We start from the raw sequence: 21,959 nt of genomic DNA, 5'->3' as shown, positions 1-21,959 counted from the left end.
TTCATTGTAGTACCCCCTTAAAAAAGAAAACTAGCCTGTCCTCTGTTGATTGGAAAAAAAATGAGGTTGGCTTCAGCAGTATATGGCTTAGCAGATGTCATGCTACTAAAGCACTTAAAACAGTTATTAGTATATTTGTCCTGTTGGGTTATATATAGAGGTGATTCCTTTTACATGCAGACAGAACAGAAACTTGCACTGTCGTGATTTAATATTGGCTTACCTAAATCTAAGGACCTGAAGATTACAGGACATAAACTGTGTGCACTTCTTAAAACTTAAGAAAACACCATTGTGTTTTCTCTGTTTATTTCTTGAATAGATCATTGTTGCAGGTTTCTGGTAACAGTCTGGTTCTCAAGAGGTTTTGTGTGTTTTCAGACTATTTGCCTTTTTTCTTTTTAATGTACAGTTTGGTAAAAGTTTGCCATGTACACCCTAATAGTTGATTCTGCGAATACAGTGCTGAATTTTGGAGGCAATCTGTAAGAATTTTCAAGAAGCCAGATTTAAGAAAAAGATATTTTTTCAGATACTCCAGTGGAATTTCTTTTGCTGTTCCTTGACTTAAAATAATTTCTATCTTTGGTAAAAATATGATATTGCCAAAACATGCAAACTTGAAATTCTTCAAATTTCAAGAAAAAGAAACTTCTCATGCTGATTTATAAAATAAATATCTTCTGGTGTTTTCTGTAACAAAATGCACATGTTTTAATTTTTTTAAAATTTTGTTTCAACTTTATATTGATTTTCTCTTCCTTGAAACAGCCTTCAAATTAGTTTAGCCTGGAAAATTAGTTCTTTGAATTCCTTGCTACTACAGTGAATTCTTGGTTTAAGTGAATATTCAGGAATTACAGTTGTTTCACATCTGATATTGAGAAAATAAAATAGTGAGGAGTTTAGCTTTTGGTTTTTATTTTCAGTAACATGATACTTCTGTAAGTATTTGGTGAATAGTCCATAGTGAGACAAATTGTAGAAATGTTTGAGATTCTAAAGAAATAGGAACCTGATTATTCAGCATTGATTCTCCGGAGATGTTAATATTGTGTATAGCTAGTATAAATTTGTAAGTACATAAACAATTTAAAAGGTGTGAGCCTCTTAATTACAGTTAAGTCTGTTCTTCCTGACTTCTTGTGCCATAGATGATTTTTTTTTCTGTTCTACAGCCTAAACTTAGCATGGCCAAATGCAGGAGAAACGTGGAAAACTTTTTGGATGCGTGTAGAAAACTGGGAATACCAGAGGTAATTTAATTAAGTCCGTAATTTCTAGATGTTCAAAAATGGAAAGGCATTAATTACATGAAAGCTGAAGGATAATTTTATGAACTACAGGTTTTTAGCAATAAAGACACAGAATTAAAAACTGAGCTAAATAATGTGATTTATTACTACTTTGGTGAATTTAAATGGCTTATTTCATAGTACTTAAAAATTGCAGGTGTTGTCTCAAAAGAATAATTCGCTATTATCTCTAATACCTCTTTTTTTGCTATGGAAAATAAATAAGGAATTATGATAATGTATTATATAAGTAGCCAAAAGCTTGCTAATTTTTTTTCATTGCACAACATAACTGCATTTTTACCTTTTTCTTTTAGAATATGAACTTCATCCTTTTTAATTTTTTCTTTTTTGCAACATTTCCATTTTTTACAATGTTAACTACTCTATGCATTGGTGACTAATAACAGCCTCATCTCTTGTATTGAAATATTTCTGCAGTGATTTGAAGAAAAGCATTGTATGTGAAGTTTGGAAAGCACATATGTGTAAGATTCTGTCATGTAGTTCTAAGTAGTTGGAAACGGAAATTGCAGTGCTTGGTGTTTTCTGATTTTCATTTAAGAATGGTATTACTCATCATGTAATTTATTCTCATCTTCATAACTAATGTAATGAATACTGCAGTTGCATTGGGATTATTTCAAAGACTCCCTTATGGTTTATAAGAACCTATTAAGGAAAGGTTAAATTTCAAATACGTGACCCTCAAAAGAAGGTAAAGTGTTATATAAGGTCTTTTAAACTGAACACAGGAGAACTGCATTATGTATCTTCACTGGTGCCTACATATGACAGTATAATGAAGGCTGAGTTCTTTTTCATCTGTTTCAAGAATGCTGAAATGGAAATCACACAAAATATCTTTACATCACCATCCCCTTGGAGAGCAGATGGTAATGCAAGATTTCACATTGGGAAAAAATTCTAGTTTCAATTCTTTGTTTTATCTATATTTTAGCACTTGATTTGGAGGACAGCAAAAGTGACAGATCATTTTTGCTATTTGTAGGACTTTTGAGGGGGAGACTTTCTTACAGTTCCAATGAATGGTTCATCATAAATTTAATTTGACAATTCAGTGTAATGGCTGGGTCTCTGAAGCTGTAATGGTTCATTTAGTTCTTGTAGTTATGTAATTTATTATGTCAGAATGATTTAATATTAAAGGTAAAATTTCACTTCCAAGAAGATGAAAATGTCATTGTTGTGGTCTTCTAGACATGGAGTATTTGTTAAGCCGCCTCATCATTCTTCTGATGCATCATAAATTATTAGTGAGTAGAATACAGATCAGATTTTCCTGGCTGTAGCCTTTTGGGAAAGAAAACGTGAAGATCTGTTTTTATTGATATTGTGAGATCTTTCAGAAGTCTTTCATTCTTTTTGATTTTGGATTTCTATAAGTAAAGCTCTCTGGAGAAATATTTTTGATACATTTATTACCCCTCCTTTTTAATCCTTTCATCAAAATTACTATTGAATTCTTTAGGATTTAAAAAAAAAATATTAAAGTTTATTTGCTGAAGAGTTGCATGGAGGCTTGGGCACAAAGCCACATCTTACGAGTCTGATTGCTAATCTAACCATCTTTGTGTATCTAAATAAGCATTAGCTTCTTTTGAGGGGAAAACTCATTCACTTAAACATTAAATGAATTGCTTGCAATTGTAAACTTACAGTAGCTTTTAAGAACTCTGAGCATATTCTGTTTGATTAGCCATCGGTAATTTGCAAAATTTGCTATATTTTGTGAAAACACATCACATTGTGAAACTAGCTGGTAGATGCTAGAACTTCGCTGTGTGTTGCAGGGACATGGATTAGGAATACAAAGTTGTGTAATAGTGAGTGTGACAGTCAGCTGTCAAAGTTTTTAAAGAACTACAGATGGCGTGCTCATGCTGCTTCAGATTGATGAGCTGTGCAGTGCCTAACTATCTCTGGGGAAAGCAGGAAAAGGAGTGCAGTGAATGGCTTCTTTTCTAAAACAAGCACCTTATGTGGGAAAGTGATGGGTTCTACTTTTGGGTCCTTACATACCTGTAGGTATTGGGCTTTTCTGTGGTACTTAAGCCTATGTCTAGTTCTTGAGAATTGACTTGAAATTCTGCTGCATGGGTTTGGAAAGGATTTTAAATGGTCATAATTTGTGTTGGTTTGTTTTCAGTTATTTAAGGAATAGAGTACATGCTGTTTCTTGAACTCCACAGGTTTGGAAAAATTTCCTGTTTAGTCATGTAAAATGAAAATAAGAAAATAGCTAAGTAATTGCTCTGTTGTGCTGATGTGCATGGTCTCTTACTTCTGTGGTTTTCAGCATTCAATTTTTGGATCAAAATTACTTTCCCAAAATGATCCTGGGAAATTTCATACAAATGTAGAACAATGCAGCTGCTATCTAAATGACAAAATTGAGGAACATCAGTGTCTCTTTATAATGACTGGTATGTAGAAGACTCTGAAAGCAATTACCTGCCAGGTGAGAATTACAATACAGTGGGGGACACATAGAAATCGATTTCTGTTAACAGCCACATGATGCTTCTGATTGCGTGCTGAAGGAATGCGCTGGATCACGGGCCAAAAGGGAGGTTTGAGGTCTGACCCTTAATAAGAAACTAAATAGCAATGTTCTGGCTGCAGCAGGAGGCTGTCAAAAGCGTGAGAATTGCAGAACAATGAAGTTGTGTCCAGTTTTGCCACTAGGCTTTGCTGTAGCACTTTATCAGTGAACCTCTTAAATCACTTTTTGAGACAAAGCAAGTTTTCTGTTTAATGTGAGAAAGGGATGTTGGCAGGTAAGTATCTGAAAGCATGAAGATTCAGAAAATGTGTGCTGTGCCCCTCAGGAGTTGTATAAGAAAAAGGTTCAATCTTTGTCTCTTAGAAAATTGCTAAAGAATACTTTATTTTACACTGTTAGCTAAAATCCATCAAATTACCTAATTTACATCAGCAGGGCTGAGGTCCTGCTGCATTTTTCAGTGCCATTCACTGGATTTACATTGTTAATGTCACATGAACCCACCAATAATACCACCCTAACTGCTTACTCAGTTCATCCGTGTTGCACCCACTCTTTCATACTTTGTGGGTTTGAAAAATAAAGCTGGATTTTTTACTTCTCTTTTGCGTGGAAGTGTGGCCCCCCAAAGAGTCAAATGTAATGGTTCTATCGCGGTTTTACTCTTCCTAGTGACATCTCATGCCAGAGATATTAAAAATTGTCAGAAGAGTGAATTATCATCATATTACCTTGTATGTGAATTTATGGAAGTATTGTATTTACAACTGCTCTTTCAGAAACTAGTAACAATATATGTAAATAAAGGCAAAAATATTAATGCAGATTTCTTCAACTTGTCATTGCCAAATTAGTATTCATACTGGGAGCAAGGACGTAGGCTTTCCTATTTCAACCTGAAAATTAATAAGTTAATTTAACTTGAGGTTTTTATTCTTGGTAGCTGTTACTCCTGTAATCCATATTACAGGGTATTATGCAATTTCAGTAGTGTTAACCTGTACTACTCCTTTCAAAAGTCAAAAATAATTGATTTGTGGTGGGTTGAATGTTACTTTACTATAAGTAAGATTTAGACCAAAACAAAGCTGTATATGCAATATGTTTGAAAGACAAAAGTTACAAGTTTCGGTCTGCATTTTTTCTGGTTCTCAGTTATGAACAAATAAGGGGTACCAGAAGTAGGATCTTCTAGGCATTTTTTGAAAAAGAAAATTAAATCTTTTCAATGTCTGTGAAAATAGATTTATACAAAGACAGGAATTAATTTTTATGGTATTCAGCTTACACTAATGTAATCTCTTAATAATTTAGGCACTTGAACATATTTTGACCCTTTATGGGGTCAGATCAGAGAAATAGAATTTATCTTTTGAAAAAGAAAAGAAAGACTTTCCCCACATAACATACTGTATTGATTGTCATGAAGTTTAAAAAAAAAGGATAGACTGAAGTTATCATGATTACTATTAGAATGGTAATTTCTGTTTGTAAAAGGTAGTGATAAAATTAAATCTTTCACAGCCAAACGTTCCAGTGTCTGTGTTCCAGCACATCAGCAGTCATGCAGCATGATTTAGTGTGACAAATAATACCTTGGGAAGGAATGGGACATTTCAGCCATATCTCTTAAATTTTCAGTCATTTACATTGTGTAAACATATTGAGCAAAAAAGAGGATGATGATAAAGAATGGCTTTTTGGATCTCATATCATCGTACAAAGATGCAGACTATGAAAGGTTTATCTGTGCCCCTTCTGAGTGACTTCAGAGTCCTGCAGATGGGACCTAATACTGTGTATCAGCCTCTCCTCTGATACTGAGATCCACTATGTGGCAATGTCAGACAGGATTATTCTAAAAATCAGTGTGACTTGAGTTAGTGTAGGAATTGCAAATTAAGTAAAACAATAATAAAGAAAACAAAACAGGAGGCTTTTGTATTCTAAAAGTAACAAAACAAAGTAAAGGAGGCAGCCAAGCAGTGACTGTGAAGTGTTTTACCTTCTCTCCACCTCTTAGTTGTTCAACTGGTAATCATGTTTTGCAGTTTAATGCAAGGGTATATTATCATTGCCACTTATGCTTGTTTTGTAATCACTTCACATAATCAGTTACTTCTCCATAGTTTCATCATGAGATATCCATGGAGTTGCAGTAAGTTGTATGACAGGTATGACTCATTTCTCCACCTTTTCCCTCCGGACTCTGTAATGGATACTGTTTGGCCTACGGTATGGAGTTAAGTGGTTCAATACACTCTCGATTACAGCCCTGAAAGCAGAATTCTGAGGTTACTTTCATTTATGTTTTGGTATAGTGCATATGCACTATAGATTTCTTTCTTCAATGCACTTCTGCAAACTTTTGACTTTTTATACCAGAGTGTAAATCCGAGGAGGTCAGTTCTGAAATGCTCTCTGTTTTCAGTCACTGCAGGGGCATGCAGAATGAGGGTGGTTTGTGCACACAAACAGCTGATTATACTTTTGCTGTTGCATTTCTGTCTTACTGTGTTTATTGTGTGTGCATGATTGACAGCTCTATGATTTAATCATACAGCTTCATAGATGTAACATGTGAGTCCGTAAATGTAATTATTAAATAGGTGTATCTTTGTCATTCTTACTAGCAATAATTTCAGTCCCCTGAATGAGAGGGGCAGTGTTTGTCATAGATGGGTGGATGGGTGATAACTTTTATGGAGGTCATGTGCTTTTTCACTATTTCATGATGTCATGTTTTAGTTTTGTATTTTTATTGCACAATATCAGTGCAATAAGTGGAAATACTTCTACTGTTTTAGAAAACATATATATTTTTCATCTACAGTTGCATTACAGAAACCTAAAATACATCAAATATAAATATTTTACATTATAAGGTGTGAATATAATACCAAGTTATCCATCATCACAGAACACATAAAAATAGATATTCCTAAGGCTTTCCCAAGCTTCACTGAATTTAACTAAAACACATCATGGCAGTTTCTGTAGAAAGTTTCTTTTGCATGTGTTGGCTGTTTTTGTATGCTTTGGCTTCTCCTTATGCTGCTTAGGATGTCAATCTTGGATTAGCAACTTTATCAGTATCTGTAAAAAAGTCAACTACCAGCTCTCAGTCTCTAAAGTCTGAAATTACTCCCTTCTTCATTTGACTGTGGTAGGGGCTGTTGGCATTGTTTTGGGGTTTTTTAGATAAAAATTTTAAAAAGTCCTTGTTATAAAGGTCTGGCATTTTGTTTTTAAAGTATAAGTTGAATGTATCTTAGATATTTACTTTTGGTATGTATTTACAGTAAGTAGGAATTGAGTCTTGGATGTTGTTCCAAAATTAATCCACCATTTACTGAGTTTATTGGTGTCTTTGGTATAAATTCAATATATTATGTAGTTGGTAGTCACAAATAGTTTGCACTAAAACTTGTTTCTGTGGTAAGCAGCTTGTGGATGTAGGTGTTCTCAAATACAGTACTAAATCTATCCCATTTTTAAACAAGATCAGCATGTTTTGTGCTGTCTGTGAGTTTTCATACTCTAAAGAATAACAGAATTGCTCTAAAGTTTATTATCACATTAGAGTTTTGAGTTAAAAAATTCGGAAAAAGGACTGCAAAAAAAGTGCTGTTGCTAGGCAGGTTGGTTCCCTGCTCTGTATCTGCTGGTCTAAGTAACAAAATATTGCAGCTTTTGACTCCTGGTAAAGCTAGAACCACTCATGGTAAGCTAAAATAAAACAAAAAAGGAAAAAAAAAGTGTCACTGTTTAATTTGTGTATGAATGACAGTTTTGACTTCCAGTTTCACTAGCCACTTTTCAGTATAGAAAGACATTTTAAGTATTTTCAAGTTTAATTTGTTTCAAACTGGAGCTTGAAACTGCACTAACAGAAAACAGACATTGAACTTCCATGTCTTGGTATATTTGTTGTACTGTCAGTTCATTAAGGAGGTGAGACTAAAAAGCTTCCACAGGAGCAGTGTTCTTTCAAACTTACTGCATATAATTTTGTTCAGTAAGTATTCATTATCTCAGTAAGGCCTTATTTACAATGTAAAATGGTATATCTTAGATTGCATTTTGAAAGTACTAGTGTTGCTTGGTTTGTTTTAAATGTTAAAAATGGTGTGAATATATTGGTGCTATTGCATATTGCCCTTCATATTGTTTACCTAGTTCAGAGAAAGTTGCCACATCAAGTCATTGATACTTTCCAAAAAAGGTATGGGAATCTAACCTGCTAATAATTTAAAAAATGCTGCATAAGAAATTTAGTGTCCAATGCTTCAGTTTAGAAACCTTATTAAAACTGAATATAGTTAGTGCTACAATGCCTTTTTTGAGTTTCTATCCCTGGGTATCATTTGAGGTGATATTTTAATACCAAGTTTTAGATTATTATATTAGAGAATTTTGCATACTTCTAATGATTTCTGTAAGTACTTTTTCTTTAGACTTCATATTGCTGCTGCTTGTGCTTTTAACAGCTTTCTAACCCACTGTTTGCTGTTTTAAGTTAGTTTTTTCTGTTGGTTCCATTTAAGCATTTGACTAAGGACCAGATGGACAAAGGTGTGCAGACCCCATTTAAACGAGCAAATCACAAGCTCTTCCTCACCCTTGTGAACTTGGACACAATTTTGGAAGGATTAGAAGGCTTGAGCTCTTCTGTCTTAACATTCTAATGTTATATGATAGCCTCAGTATTGAGAGGAAATAAAAAAAGCTGGGATGTCTAGTGACTAAGGCAATACTAGGAAGAAACTATTCCTACATGTTTATGCTAGAATATTGTGATAATTTATTTATCAATATCTCTATTTTTGTATTTTTAATTTTTTGCACTCTTTTTCTGTTCTAATGGCTGCCCTTCGGGATAGGCTGACCTCTGCTCTCCGTATGACATCCTGCAGTCGGATATTCGTCACATTCGAAAGACTGTTGACACTCTGCTCGCCCTCGGGGAGAAACCCCCACAATCAACTTCTACTTTTCGCTCCTGGGATCTAATAGGCTTTTGTCTTTTCCATATACTTTTTATAGTCTTGATGTATATAACTTATCACTGGAATTTGCTAACAGCATAACCTGTTCGCATGTGCGCACAAACTTTCTGCTTTGTCTCTGAAAAATTACAGGTACTTAATTTCCTTCCTTTGCCTTTCAAACTTCTCCCTTTCCCTTGCTTCCCTTCCTTGTACTATCTTTATTAATCTCTTGAACTAGAAGAGAGGAGTAGCATCTTGAAGGCAAGTCCTATGTCTTCTCTCCCCCCTAGCTGTAGTTTAAGTACTTATGTATCTCTTATTTATAGCTTTTCTTTCATGTTGCCTAGACTACTCACTAAATGTGTTAAAGCAGTGAAGCTCCTCTTATTCCATATTTGGGTGTAGGCTAGATGTGTATCACAAGCTAAATAGAGCTGAGCCTCTTACTTTTTTGTGAAAATCCAAGAATGCTGCAGATACTAAAGCAGCTTCAGGTGGCACTTCCAGCAGGTGATAGTATTTTCCGAGTGGGTGCCAATTATCTCTGCGCATACTGTGTTAACAGCACTTAGAGAACGATCTTTCAAATTACTGTGATTTTTTTTAAGTCTTATATATTAACAAGAGCACTGTAACTTGAAAGATTATGTTCTGATTAAATTCCATACTGGAGTAGTTATGTTTTCCTATGGTAGAATAATCTTTTTCTTCTGTAACACAAAACAGTGTTGGACTCCTTTTAAACACTTGCTACGTTAGATCCCAAAGGTGACTGTAAATTAGCCGTGGTTCTAAGCAAGCAGTAGAATCCAAGGGACTTCAGAATGTTTCTGGATGAAGGTCATGCAGTACAGTGACACAGTTTGGGAATAAACTATTAGATTCCTTTACCTGCCATTCTTTAGTGTGGCATCGAACAAGTCCCATCATTATCTTCTCTGTTTCATCACCTGTGCAAATGCAGATACTGTTTGTTCATTTGTTTGTTTGTGTGGAGCAAAGACAATGTAGCTAGGAAAACAGATTCTCTGGCAAGACTCTAGTTTTTCCATCCTAGGAAGTTTTAAAGAGCAGTTTAGACATACATTAGGCAGGAACTATTTTGGTATGTTTGAACTCCGCCTCTGGTTAGACTGCTGGACTGATGACTTCCATTTGCCTTCCAGTTCTGGGTTCTGTTCATCTACTCTAAAGTTAAAATTAGATAAGTTTTGGGTTTTCTCCTTATTGACATGAAAGATACAAATGAAAATTGATTGAAAAATACAAACCCTTGAGTATAAGCCTATATCAACATTGCAATATTGGCCTAGATGCTGTTGTCTAAATTTGTAACTCGGACTAGCTAACCAAAGGACCTCAGTTTTTTGTCTTGGAAATACATGCATTCATTTCCCCCCATCTAGTATATAATAAAATAAGGTATAGACTTTTAGAGTGTAACTAGGATAAGAGTTTGTAAGTTACTGATTATTCTGGCCATACAGTTATTATTTAATACTGCTCTAAATATCGCCACTCCACAGATACTTGTACAATTTTATTTAAAACCTTTTAAATGCAGTTCTATTCCTGGTTTCTGTGGCTTAACTATATAGATACAGATTTATACATATATATATATAGATAGATAGATAGATAGATACATATATATAGACAGATATACATAAAAAGTAGTAATTGTATTATTAGGTACATATTTTACAATGGAAAAATTAATTTCCGATGAGGGATAAATCAAAATTTTTAAAGAGTTTGGTGTCTGCCACCTTCCAGTGCATACATATAGCAACTTCATTGCTAAAGAGTGTCATCTGCAGCAAAGCGAGAGTTCAGTGAGTGCATCTAAGCTTTTTATTTGGTATGTAGCTGTAGACTTGTGCCCTCATCCTGCACAGGTGTGTCCTCTGTGTGCCTAATTTCAGCAATTCCAACACCAGACACTTGTTTATTCAATCACAGCTTGACATTTAAGTTTCCACTTTGAACAGATCTTTATTTTGATTTTTTTGTTGTCTTGTTCTAATTATTTTGCTTTTCTGATGAAACTGAGTAATATATGGCTTGAATCAGTTCAGAATCTACTAATATGTTTGTTTGTTATCCAGTGTTGGCATTTGAGACAGAAATGATGTCTTCTATAGGGTTGGGATTTTGTTATTGCTCCCATAAGTGGTAAACAGGTCTCCTGTCAATGGTTTGTGTTGTGCCCTCTTTACGTAGTGCTGAACTACAGGTATGAGTACATCTTTTCAAATTAGAAAATCGTGTGGAGAAGGGTTTTGCTACCATCCTATAATATACATCTGTGTCTTTGTCTAATAGCATGTCTGATTATCCACTGTATCCAATAGTTTGGAGGGCGGTAAGAGGAGTAATCAGTGTGTTTTGCATTTTCAGTGTGCAGAAATGGAAGTTCATGTCTTCAGTGGTTTGAATGCTTTATCAGAGTAGAACTGAACTACTGTTGTGCCAGTGTAGAGCAAGTGAACATCCCCCAGTCACAGTGACACTTAACTCTCAAACTTGACCGAAGTCCTAACTTTGTATATGCTTACCGTGCAAACAGAGTCATCACTTAGGGACCATTTTCTGTGTGTTCTCAGCTATGACAATATCTGGTATTTAAAGTGTAGTATTGTGTGCAGTTTCTGGTAGTTAGAGACGGTGAAGCCATCTTGAAACAGATGGTGAAAACACCAAACATACTTGGTTCATGACAAGCACAGCTGTGCTGCCATACATGAAACTTATCCAGTTTGGTATTTTTTGGGGGTTGATCTTGATTACACTTCCAAATATCTATAAATCTTACAGGGAAAGAAGTAGTGAAATTACCCTTACATTTTCTAAGTCTGAATAAAGTTTCTCAAAATCTATTTCAAACATAATGCAAATATGAAAAATATCTGTCTTTCCATCTCTGAAGTCAGTAATTCTTACACTAAATGGGGAACTGGAAACTAAACCAGCATTAATATACTTTAATGGGTTCTTTGCTAAATTCAAGAGTCCCACTTCTGTGCTGCTGTTCTGTGGCTTTAGTACTTGTGCACCAAACAGTTCAACTCTCTGATGGTTCCTCACCTTTGGGGAGATGTCAATATTGAGATGTCCAGTTAGATATAATTGGTACTTGCTTCTCATAGCCAGTCACATAAGTTGATTGCCTTGAGTTAAAAAAATAAAAAAGTGCACTATAGTTCACCCCATATTCATTAATAACATTAATTATATTAGCTCCTCTGTTTCTTTACCCATTCATTTTTTTGCATTGCAGTGATTGTCAGAGATTTTCAAACCATGATATCCTAATAAATGGGTTTCCAATTTGTACTGTGCCCATCATACTCTCATGTCCTGTGGAGGTCATCTCAGCCATACTGCAATAAAATAATAAATACAGCTTGTAGGGGATATTCTTGCAGGCAAAATGTGTTTGCACTGGGTCACAAGTGGCATTTTGATGTGAGGATTTGGCTTTCTTTTTCCTTGATACAGAAAAAATAAATATTTTCAAGTGCAGTGTAATGCAGTGTAGTAGTCCTTCAAGTGCCTTTTGTATATTTACAAGTTTTTATAGCTGAAAACTGTGTATAGATCCCATTGTGCTCCTAATAAGTATTCTGAAAGTTGAACTTTATGTGAATGAGGACTGAATTAGATGTGAGCAAGTATTCAATAGGGTTTTCTACTCGGTATACATTAATAAGTTGCCAAAGAATTGCCATGTCATTGTTTTTCACAAAAATTTTTCTCTTGTTACAAAAAAAAACAAAACCAAAATCCCAGTCATACATGCAAGTTAGGAAAAAAAAAAAGGTACAGCTGGTTTTGTGAATCTTTGCCATTTCCTTAATTTTTAGAACAACTACTGTATTATGCAGAAAGAGCAGCAGAAAAATACTGTAATGTAATGACATATTCTGCTTTGATGATACAAACCACTCATCACTTTCTCAGAATTTAATATGTAACTTTATGATATAATTGGTATTTCCCTTGTAAGACTGTGTCTGTTTCGTGTGTGTCTTGTCCTTATTAAGATTTTTGTTCCGTGAAGTTTCAGGTCACAGTTTTCTAAGCTTGTTAGAATAAAACTGTGAGGATTTTGTAAAATATGTGGTCTACTTTTAAACTTTCTGGCTCAATGTCACAATTTATTGAAGAATCCAAAGCCCATCATTGGCAATTACAGTTTTGCAAATATTTCCAATCTACTGAATGTGCAGAAGATGCACCTATCTAGATGTCTAACTGGCTGTGACTCCAAATACATGATTTTGCAGCTGCAGTATAGCCTGAATTACTGTGCTTTTTTATATCTCTCTTCATTTTTACTTGAAATGGTAGTTCAGGGCATCTGGGCATATACAAACATCAACAGTAATAGTGGAAAAGGAAAAAAAAATATAAAAGGACATAATTTTAAATTGCCTTAGATACATGAAAAAGTAAATACTTGCTATGGCTTTCTTTTCTGACCTTAAAAAGAAAATTGATTTTGTCCTAAAAATGCAAAGATTGAGTATATTGGATATAAGTTTGCTTAATTGTAATGCCCTGAAGTTTCTTTTATCGATTTCCCTCTTCAAAATAGTTGGCTTCAAACATGAAATGATGGGCATATGTAGATCTGAAATCTCACATTCTACAAATACAAGGAAGGAAGAGAAAGGCTCTTGCTGAATCATGGGATCCCATTCCTCTGTGTTTTTACTAACAAATACAGACAGTTGGGCCTTGCTCTTATCATGATGTGGTTATTTTACCACTTACCAGTCTGATATTATGGCAGCAATGTCTTTTTTATAAATACTTACTGTATCTGAAGTATGCCAAGCTGCTTGCCCTGCCATAAACTAATTCAAACAGTTGTCTTGTCTTTGAAGTCATCTAGTGTTGAATAAAAATAGATATGTATGTGAAGTGTGTCACGTATTCTTGAGGGATTAGTGTCATTGTGTATTCCTGACTTTCTTCTATCCTAAATCAGACATTTTGTTCCAGGATTAGAAGCTTGCTCTGGCAAGCACATGCACACTTGCATGTTTGTGGGTACATCTGTGGTACTGTCTCTTTGTGCTGCTTTGTGATTCAACCTCCTGCTGCTGCCTCCTTTTTGTGCACTTAACATTTTTTCCTTCAGGAGGAGTTTGTTCTTTTGCTTCATTATGAGTTTGAAAACATCTTTATCCATTCAAAATGGCTATGTGTCTGTAGAAGGTGGTTTGCTTGCAACAAGTAATTTAAGTTCCTCTGTGTCCTTAGAGAAAAAAGGCAGTAAAAATATATTCGTTTCTTCATTTGTGCAGTGGATAGAGATAAGAGAGATTGGTGCTGCTATGAGAGGAGTGGCAGCCCTTCCCACCAGAATTGTTTTAGGCTGGTCTGTAGAATTAGTATCCATTTCTTCCATCTGTTCTTTTGGAGTTTGTTCAGTGATGGTTTCAACAGGGGTGTTTTTAGAGAGAGATTTCACACCTCTATACAGAAATGTTATGCATTTACATCTATTGTAATTGGGACAGAATTTTTATTTAATGTGGGGAGAAGTGAGTGGAGTCGAGTCAGAGGCAAGTTCTCCTCTTGGTTGGTCAGACATTTGCTTCAAAATGCTAGGATTTAAGGAAAGCTTTGAAATCTCCATGGCTTGCAGCTTTGCTGTCGGTGGTTTCCAGAGAGCAGTTCTACCTGGTGAGGGAATGAGGCAGAGCATGGAAAGCAGGGACAGTAGCTGAACTTAAGTACAGAGACAACTGGGATGGTACTGCTGTTATGGAGAACTGTTGTTTGTGCTTTGGATTCCATCCTTGGCAAGATTTGCCTTTTCTTAGTCTGAGAAGTAAAAATGTGACTCAAAAATTGTGATTTGAAAAGTATGGGAGACAGAGTTGATGAAAGCTGTATGGTCCTATTTTTTTTACAGACCTCCTAGAACAGCTTTCCTGATTGGAGTATGCATCTTGTAAATCCAGCAGGTAGAGAGAGGTTGCTTCATACAAACTAAATTACTATGCTGTATTTAAAATAATTAGATAATGCTTGCCTTTAAAAGCAGAAAAAAAAACATATTGGAAGGGTTTTTTTATAGGAAATGGGGCATGCATTCCCTTATGCTTTAACTGCAAATGTGCTTACAAGCAACTGCAAAAATCCTAGCAAGAGAGCATGACAGAACAGCTCAGTAGGTGCTACAAGGTGCCACAAAAACGGTGGGTTTGGAATTTAAATTAAATTCTAAAGTAAACATTCTAAGTAAACATTCTTAATTGTGGCGGTTTAAGTAAATCTGACTTCAATAGCAAATGCAGATTATTTTCAAACATAAATATCTTGCAAGGTAGGTTTTCTTAGCGTTGGGGTTTTGGGTTCAGTCCATACCCTTCAGCCCTGTAATGCCAGTCCCTTGGTTTTCAGACACTGGATTCAGTAGGCCTTCTTATTAAATGCCTTTTGTCTGTCATGGAAGAATAATGAAATACTGGCATGCTAAGGGCCACCAAATCTGTGAAACAAGAGGCTACTGTACAAGGACACTGGAAAGAAGTAGAAGAGTGTGGAAAGAATAGCATTTCACTTCAGGTGTCTGATTTGTATTCTCAAATAAGATTAATGTGGTTCTTCTTAAAAAAAAAAATCAAAACCAGAGCATTGTGGATTTTTAGATGAACTGGCTCCCAGGACAGTAGATTGGCAGAATGTCTAGTAGAAAGCACATCTTTGAAGTAGAAGGGTATTGGGTGGGTTTTTTCACCCTTTTATTTGATATCACTGTATCTACCTTCTTGTGTAGCTACTCCAGAGCTAATCAGCATCAGTTTCAGAGTTTGCGCCCTAAACTATATGATTTTCTGGAAAGACGCTTTTTTTTCCCCAGACAAATAAAAGTTGGAAGGAAACCATCTCTGAAAACTTGCAGGTCAATATTTCAATCAGAAGAACAAACAAGACAGTGCTGGCTCACTGTCTTAACTTAAATGATCAGTTTATGGTAGGTAGGTTTGGAATGGAAATGTGGATGATGACCTGGAATGGCTGCAAGATGGGGGTAGTTCCTTGGCCTGACTGGACAAGTGGTTGCAGCAGAGAGGGGCAGGGTGGCTGACAGGAGCAGGAGGCTGTTGCCACAATAGTCTGGTCAATGTGAATCAGAATTCACAAACACAGTGGAAGTAGTAACTCAGCATTAGCAAGAATATTACTATATATACTCTCTTCCGTGTGGGGGAATGTATGTTGTCCATCTCCTGCAGACCTACTCAGCCAAGCTCCTTGAAAATTATCTGTTTGAAGTTGTTTCTTGGGTCTTAAAGAACTCTTTCAAACATAAAATAATAAATACGAAAACAACTTCAGTAGTAAATATAAAATGCAAACAAAATACAGATAAATTACAGTTACCAGTATCAGACGCTGTGATTGTGAATGAAGTTTGGCTCTTATCTTCAGGTTCAGCAGTTAATAGGGATGTTTTGCAGTATTTCCTCTTGTTGAGGCTGGAGTGGGCTGTGAGCAACTTCACAGGAAATTTAAGCAAGCTAAATGTTGATTATGCATAAGGGAAATATTCATTAACAAAAGAAAGTAATAAACATCAGAAACAGTGGAACAGCTGTTTGGTACTGATACTTTTCTGGAGCTGTGGCCCACTGGAGGAGGTCTCCTGAGCAAGGACTGGACTAAAGTGGAAGGACATAAAAACAATTAGGTGCATGATGTAACAAAGACTGTACAAATTGTTCTTGTGTGTACCAGTTCCATTGTACTGAGTTGTAAGGGTCCACAGGATTCAAGGAAGGGACTAGAACTGAAAAAATGTGTCATGAGAAGAGGTTGAAGAGATCAGTGAGGTTTAGATTGAAGAAGTGTGGAAAAGGACCATGAATTGTACAAAGATAAAATAAGGGACCCTTACTTAACATTACAGATGCAAGAGGAGTATTCAGTAGAAGACAGACAGTTAATTCAAACAGAATCTTAAATGCATCAGTAGTTTTAAAAGCTGAAAGTTTATTGAATAACTAAGATATTCACTAGTGAGAATATAAAAACCACCCTCTATTTGTAAAAAATCAGTATTCCAAGTCTGCTGCTGGTTAGGTAGGAATGTTTTGGGAAGGAACAGGTTGGACCACACAGATGGTGCCCTTTTCACGCTTAAAGCAATGCCATAGAGCTGAAGGACTTAGTGAGCCAGGCACTGTTTCCATGTGTTTGTGTTTAATAGCTCTGTTTGGATTTTTCTCTTACCTGTATATTTTTGTCATCCCACTTACGCTTTTGGCTTCTGTGTTGTGGCAGTGAGTCTCACAGTTGTAATTATGGTTTGTGATGTAGTCTGGCTTTTCCATCTATTTATTATAGACCTGCTGCCCAATTTCTTAATTTCATTTCTTAACAAGAATACCCAGTAACACTGAGAAAAACTTTCTAAAGAGAGGGCCAGTCATGACACAAGGCTGCCTCTCTGACGCTTTCTCTAATTATTCATGGGTGGGTGTCTTGCTCTCCCTGTAGGAGATACAATATTTACTGCTTGACCGTCTCCTGCTGTAACAACCTCTGTGGACAGCTAGTGAGTTCCATCCTGGCCATGACTGCTGTGTCCTTATGGTGAATAAAGTTGATTCCTGGGTGTTTCAAATAAGGTGCCAATACTCAGAATGAAACACTCTGCCCCCTGGATGCACAACATTGCACACACTTCCCTGAATGTAGTGTAGTTTTGTGTAGTTTTTTGTAGTTCTGTGTAGTGTGTAGTTTTCAAGGTGCATATCCTGGGCCCTGTCTAGAGCTCAGTGGGTGAATGGGGTTTTCTTGGTTTGCTTCTTTTTAAAGTCAGCCTTCCATCCCCCATCTCACACATATGTCATAACCAGACAAATGCTGTGTTATCCTGCTTTGTAGGTGAAAGTTTGGTGTGTGCTTGCTGGCCCTCACTCTTAGCTGTTTACATGCTATAATGACTGCAGAACAACTTGGTTTCTGGGGCCCAGAATATTAACAGATCTCTCACTAACTCTTAGGTGTAGCAGGAGCAAAATCAGAGACTTTCTGTCAAAATAACAGGAAGTTCTTTTTAATTAAAAATAAGAAATGATTCCTGCTTGCTGGAACTTGTGTTCCAAATGTGATCATGTGAAGTGAGGTTCTGGAGCAAGTATTGAATATTCTAATTTTTACTCCTTTTTTTGTCTTTTTCTAGGAGAAGCTCTGCCTACCACATCACATCCTAGAAGAAAAGGGCTTGGTAAAAGTGAGCATAACAGTTCAAGCATTGCTAGATGTAACCACAGTGAAACAAGCTTTATTCACATGAAACTACCCTCTCTCTGCTGTTACCAGCTACACTGTGCCATGAACGAATCAAAAACTGCCCATTTTTTCAAACTGCATTGAAAACAACTCCAGTACTCCAAGAGTATTCTTATGATTTTAAACCCATGTTTCAGACTGTACGTATGTGTCGAACTACAAAGCAGAAACTGAACAGAAACATTTTCTAGAGGAAGTTGGCGCTTCACTGCTTTTATAGCTCACTTTGTACAGTACTTAAAAAAACAACACCTCTCTGCCACTTAAAATCGTGTGGAGTACACAGCTGTCTTGCAGCAAGATACTTTGTATTACTAAACTAAGAATCACTGTAATCACCTGGGGGGAGGGAGAAGGGAGAGTAAATCAGACTGCTACCACCTTCGGTTTTTCTGCAGTTGCTTCAGGCTATTGCCTTTTAAAAATATCCAGACATTAAATATTTATATAAATATTATTTATTAGTGAGTTGTTATTCATCCTTTGGATGCAAAATGTAAATTAGGAAACTGTATTTTATTACTGCTTTTTTTGTGGTTAAACACTTTATTTTAATATAAATATACTTCGTTATTTTTTATTCTACTTGGTGTGCAGTAGCTCTAGATCTCCGTAAATGGTATTTTCTAATATGTAAGATAAAAAGCAAACAAAATAGGTGCTTCTCTTAAAAGAACAGCTAGCTGGAATGGCAGTCTTTATTTCTTGAATCTGTGGAACATTGGTAAAAAATTGTCTGCATTCCATTGGGTTTCCTACATTCCAGTAACACCTCTCCCCTCACTAGATAGACTACATTGGCTGAAAGTGAGAGCACACCCATTTTATTTGTATATAGATGTTTAAAAACAAAAGGAAATATGTAAACTTGAAAAATAAATGTGAAAAAATATTTTTGATTGCTTATTTTACTATGCACAAGACATTTAACTTTTGCCACAACAAAATTATTTATGTGCATTAGGATCATATGTCTTGAAATGTAATTTTGCACTGTAACTTGATTTCTTTTAAAGATTACAGCACTACAGAACAAATAGTAAAAAATAGCACAAGAATGTTAACAAGATTAACTGGTAGCCAAAAAATTAACTTGTTTTCTTCAGTGATTCCTTCAAGAGGAGACAAAACGACTGAAATTGCCAAAGGCAGTCTCAAAGACCCAGTCTTCCAGATCCAACTTGCCTGGGTACAGTGCTTCTCTTATTTAAAAGTATCCACAGAATTAAGCACAATGTTCTGTAGTGCACATCTGCAGCATCAGACCTCTACTTCCACATCGTCAGCAATAGGAAATAAAAATTCTTCTTCTTACCACTTTACATTTGCAAAAAGGTTTTTAAAAGTATACTTTATTATTAAGACATCATGCATTTTAGATCACAAAGTTCCAGCACAGTGATTCTTCTGCTATCTGGAACATCCCATTTTCATTCACACAAGAAGCCAGTGATGGGACTTGGGCAAGCAGGATGGGGCAGTTGCACGTGGTAAAAAGGGAAGCAGGGAGTTGGAAATGTAGAGTGGCAAAAAAAAGAGGCAAGGGGGTGTGAGGACTAAATCTTTAAGCAAGAGAATGTGGAGAGTTATTGTATGAAGGCTTTTGGGCAGAGTGATGCATACCTGTCACTGCCCCCTCTCGAGGCACTTAGGGTGGCACTTAGGGTGGCACTTAGGGTGGCCTTTGAAGCCACCCATGCTCAGCAGCAGATCTGCTGAGCTCCAGCCGGTGCTGAACGCAGAGCACACACTTCAACACTGGCTATGGGGCTGGGAGGTAGTGACAGCAGCGTGTGAGGAGGAGGAAAGTGGACTCGCAGACAATGAGCCAGGCAGTATGCATGGAATATCCAGTTACTTCAACCAAAGCAAAAACATTTATTTTATAGAGGGAACATAGACTTAAATTGTAATTTGATTGGCAGCTAGCGTATTGTTTCCTATAAAATGTACTGTGCACTTTAACACTAAATGAAAATGTATTTTAATATTTTACAGAGCTGCACAAATATCTGTTTTGTCAAAAAGCACGAGCAATGTAAAGAAAATAAGTTTTCAAGTCAGAGTTTATCAAATTTTAGAAGCATTCAAGGATCAAGTATAAAAATAGGAATATTGATTTCTGCATCTTGAGGGTAAAAATGCAGGTTTCCTGAGTATTTTTTTACAATGTATATATGGCAACATGAAGCTTTGTAATTATTATTATTTTGACAAATCTTGTTTTTTCATAATTAAAATTTTGTTTTTCTCCTGATAGTCTTTCACTATTTGCTTGAAGTTGGCTGTAAATAAATAGCTCTAAGTATTTTGTAATACAGCTTTTTTTATGCAGTCTTAACCTGTATGGCTAAAAAGAGACTCTTCATGATCCTTTGTACAATATTTATATGTGCAATAAAACATGCATGGCAAATCTGTAGTACTCTGCAGTGAACATAATGTATATAGAACATCTTTACTGTAGTTACAATTAAACTATATTATTTGCAGAAACCCTTTAATGCCTATCCCTGTGACTGATCATTTCTTGTAAAATGTAGTTGGAGAGCATAGCACTGGAAATGATGGGTTTGGGGATGGGGAAGATGATGATGTGATGCTAATAAAGGAATTTTGCAGCTAAAGTAGGCATAAGATCCAGCTGGTAGCTGTTGGGTACCTGCAGTGTTCTCCCTGCAGCTTTGCTGCTGCTGTGGTGAAGGCCTCCTGCCAGTCTGTCAGTGGCAGTGAATTATCTGCCCTCTGCTGCCAGGGCTGGGCTGGGCTCAGGGACATTGGAGAGACCCCTCCTTCACTTTGCTCCGCTCACACTGGTGTATGAGAGTTGTTCATTTTACTGCCAACGCTTCTCTCTCCTTTTCTTCTCCTGAAATGCAGAGACTGTTCTGCAGCCTTCTGCTTCAGCAAACAAAACATGAAGATTCCTGGAGAGTACTGAATCCAAGCAGCAAACACAGTAATGCCTTTGGCCCTGGGGATAACCCAGTGGGCCAGGGCTGTGCTCAGCTGTTTTGCTCTGCCCCTGGCTGCAGAAACAAGAAGCAGGTCACAGCATCCAGCCTTCTCTTGCCTGTGCAGGTTTCTGAAGTCATCCAAGTACAGATTCTCCTAGATTCCAATTTCTGGAGTGTCTTTACCTTAGTGAACAGGTATGGGCTGTACTTTTTCACATTTCATAGGGGATTTTGGAAGCAGAGGATCTACCTGCAATAATTTCCTTCTGGAGAGCTCTTGCAATGCACACAGTTGTATCGTCCCAGCCTTCAGAGCTTAATCATAAATTATTAGATGCAAGACTGATACAAGCTGATGCATAATTTAAGGCTGTCACCAGCAGCAGCCTCTCTGTAACCTAGAATCTAGCAGGAGCCAGGGACACACAAGAGCATTGAGCATTGCCTAAAAAAGGAAACCCATCCTACATCTGTGGTGGCATTTCCTCTGGCAAGAGTGAGTCAAGGTTTAAGCAATGTTTCAGGTCCAGCTGAGCCATGAGAAAAGCTGATTTTACAGGTGATTGTTCCAGTAAGCTGCGAGTAATCTGTGTTCTTGTCCAAGGTAGCTGGCAGAATTGTACCACCAAGAGCTATTTTAGATCTATAACTGTCAGGACTAAATTCTGCCCCTTTTGTAAAACAAGCATACTTTATTTCAGCAATGAGATATTAGATCATCTAGCAAGGAATTGCTTTTTTCAGATCTATTTAGCATCTTCTTCTCAGTCCTGTCAAATCAAAGATACACACTACAAGTCTTTCATACTCTAAGAATCAAAGGCAAGTGGAGAAAAAATCCTTTTTAGTACAGACTGCTTCCTTCACAGAT

At 36.3% G+C, this 21,959-nt stretch overlaps 1 protein-coding gene across 3 annotated transcripts in view; it reads left to right on the top strand.

Moving 5' to 3' along the window:
- LRCH1 (leucine rich repeats and calponin homology domain containing 1) overlaps positions 1-20,627 on the top strand; it is a 115,684-nt gene extending 95,057 nt beyond the window's left edge. For 2 of the 3 annotated variants that reach the window (XR_005955072.1, XR_005955071.1), the window contains 3 exons: positions 1,179-1,256; positions 8,706-8,963; positions 18,022-18,146. Coding sequence is in view for 1 of the 3 variants with exons in the window: in XM_041466921.1 (XP_041322855.1) it covers positions 1,179-1,256; positions 18,022-18,135 (192 nt within the window). In the remaining 2 variants the exon portion in view is untranslated. Of the gene's footprint in view, positions 1-1,178; positions 1,257-8,705; positions 8,964-18,021 lie in introns of all 3 variants that reach the window. The other variant, XM_041466921.1, reaches the window with a different exon arrangement.
- The last annotated feature ends 1,332 nt before the right edge of the window (positions 20,628-21,959 follow it).

The sequence above is a fragment of the Pyrgilauda ruficollis genome, unplaced genomic scaffold, assembly GCF_017590135.1.
Source record: "Pyrgilauda ruficollis isolate IOZ18807 unplaced genomic scaffold, ASM1759013v1 scaffold20, whole genome shotgun sequence".
Lineage (NCBI taxonomy): Eukaryota > Metazoa > Chordata > Aves > Passeriformes > Passeridae > Pyrgilauda > Pyrgilauda ruficollis.
The sequence above is the reverse complement of the archived record's forward strand: the minus strand, read 5'-3'. Positions and strand labels throughout refer to the sequence as shown.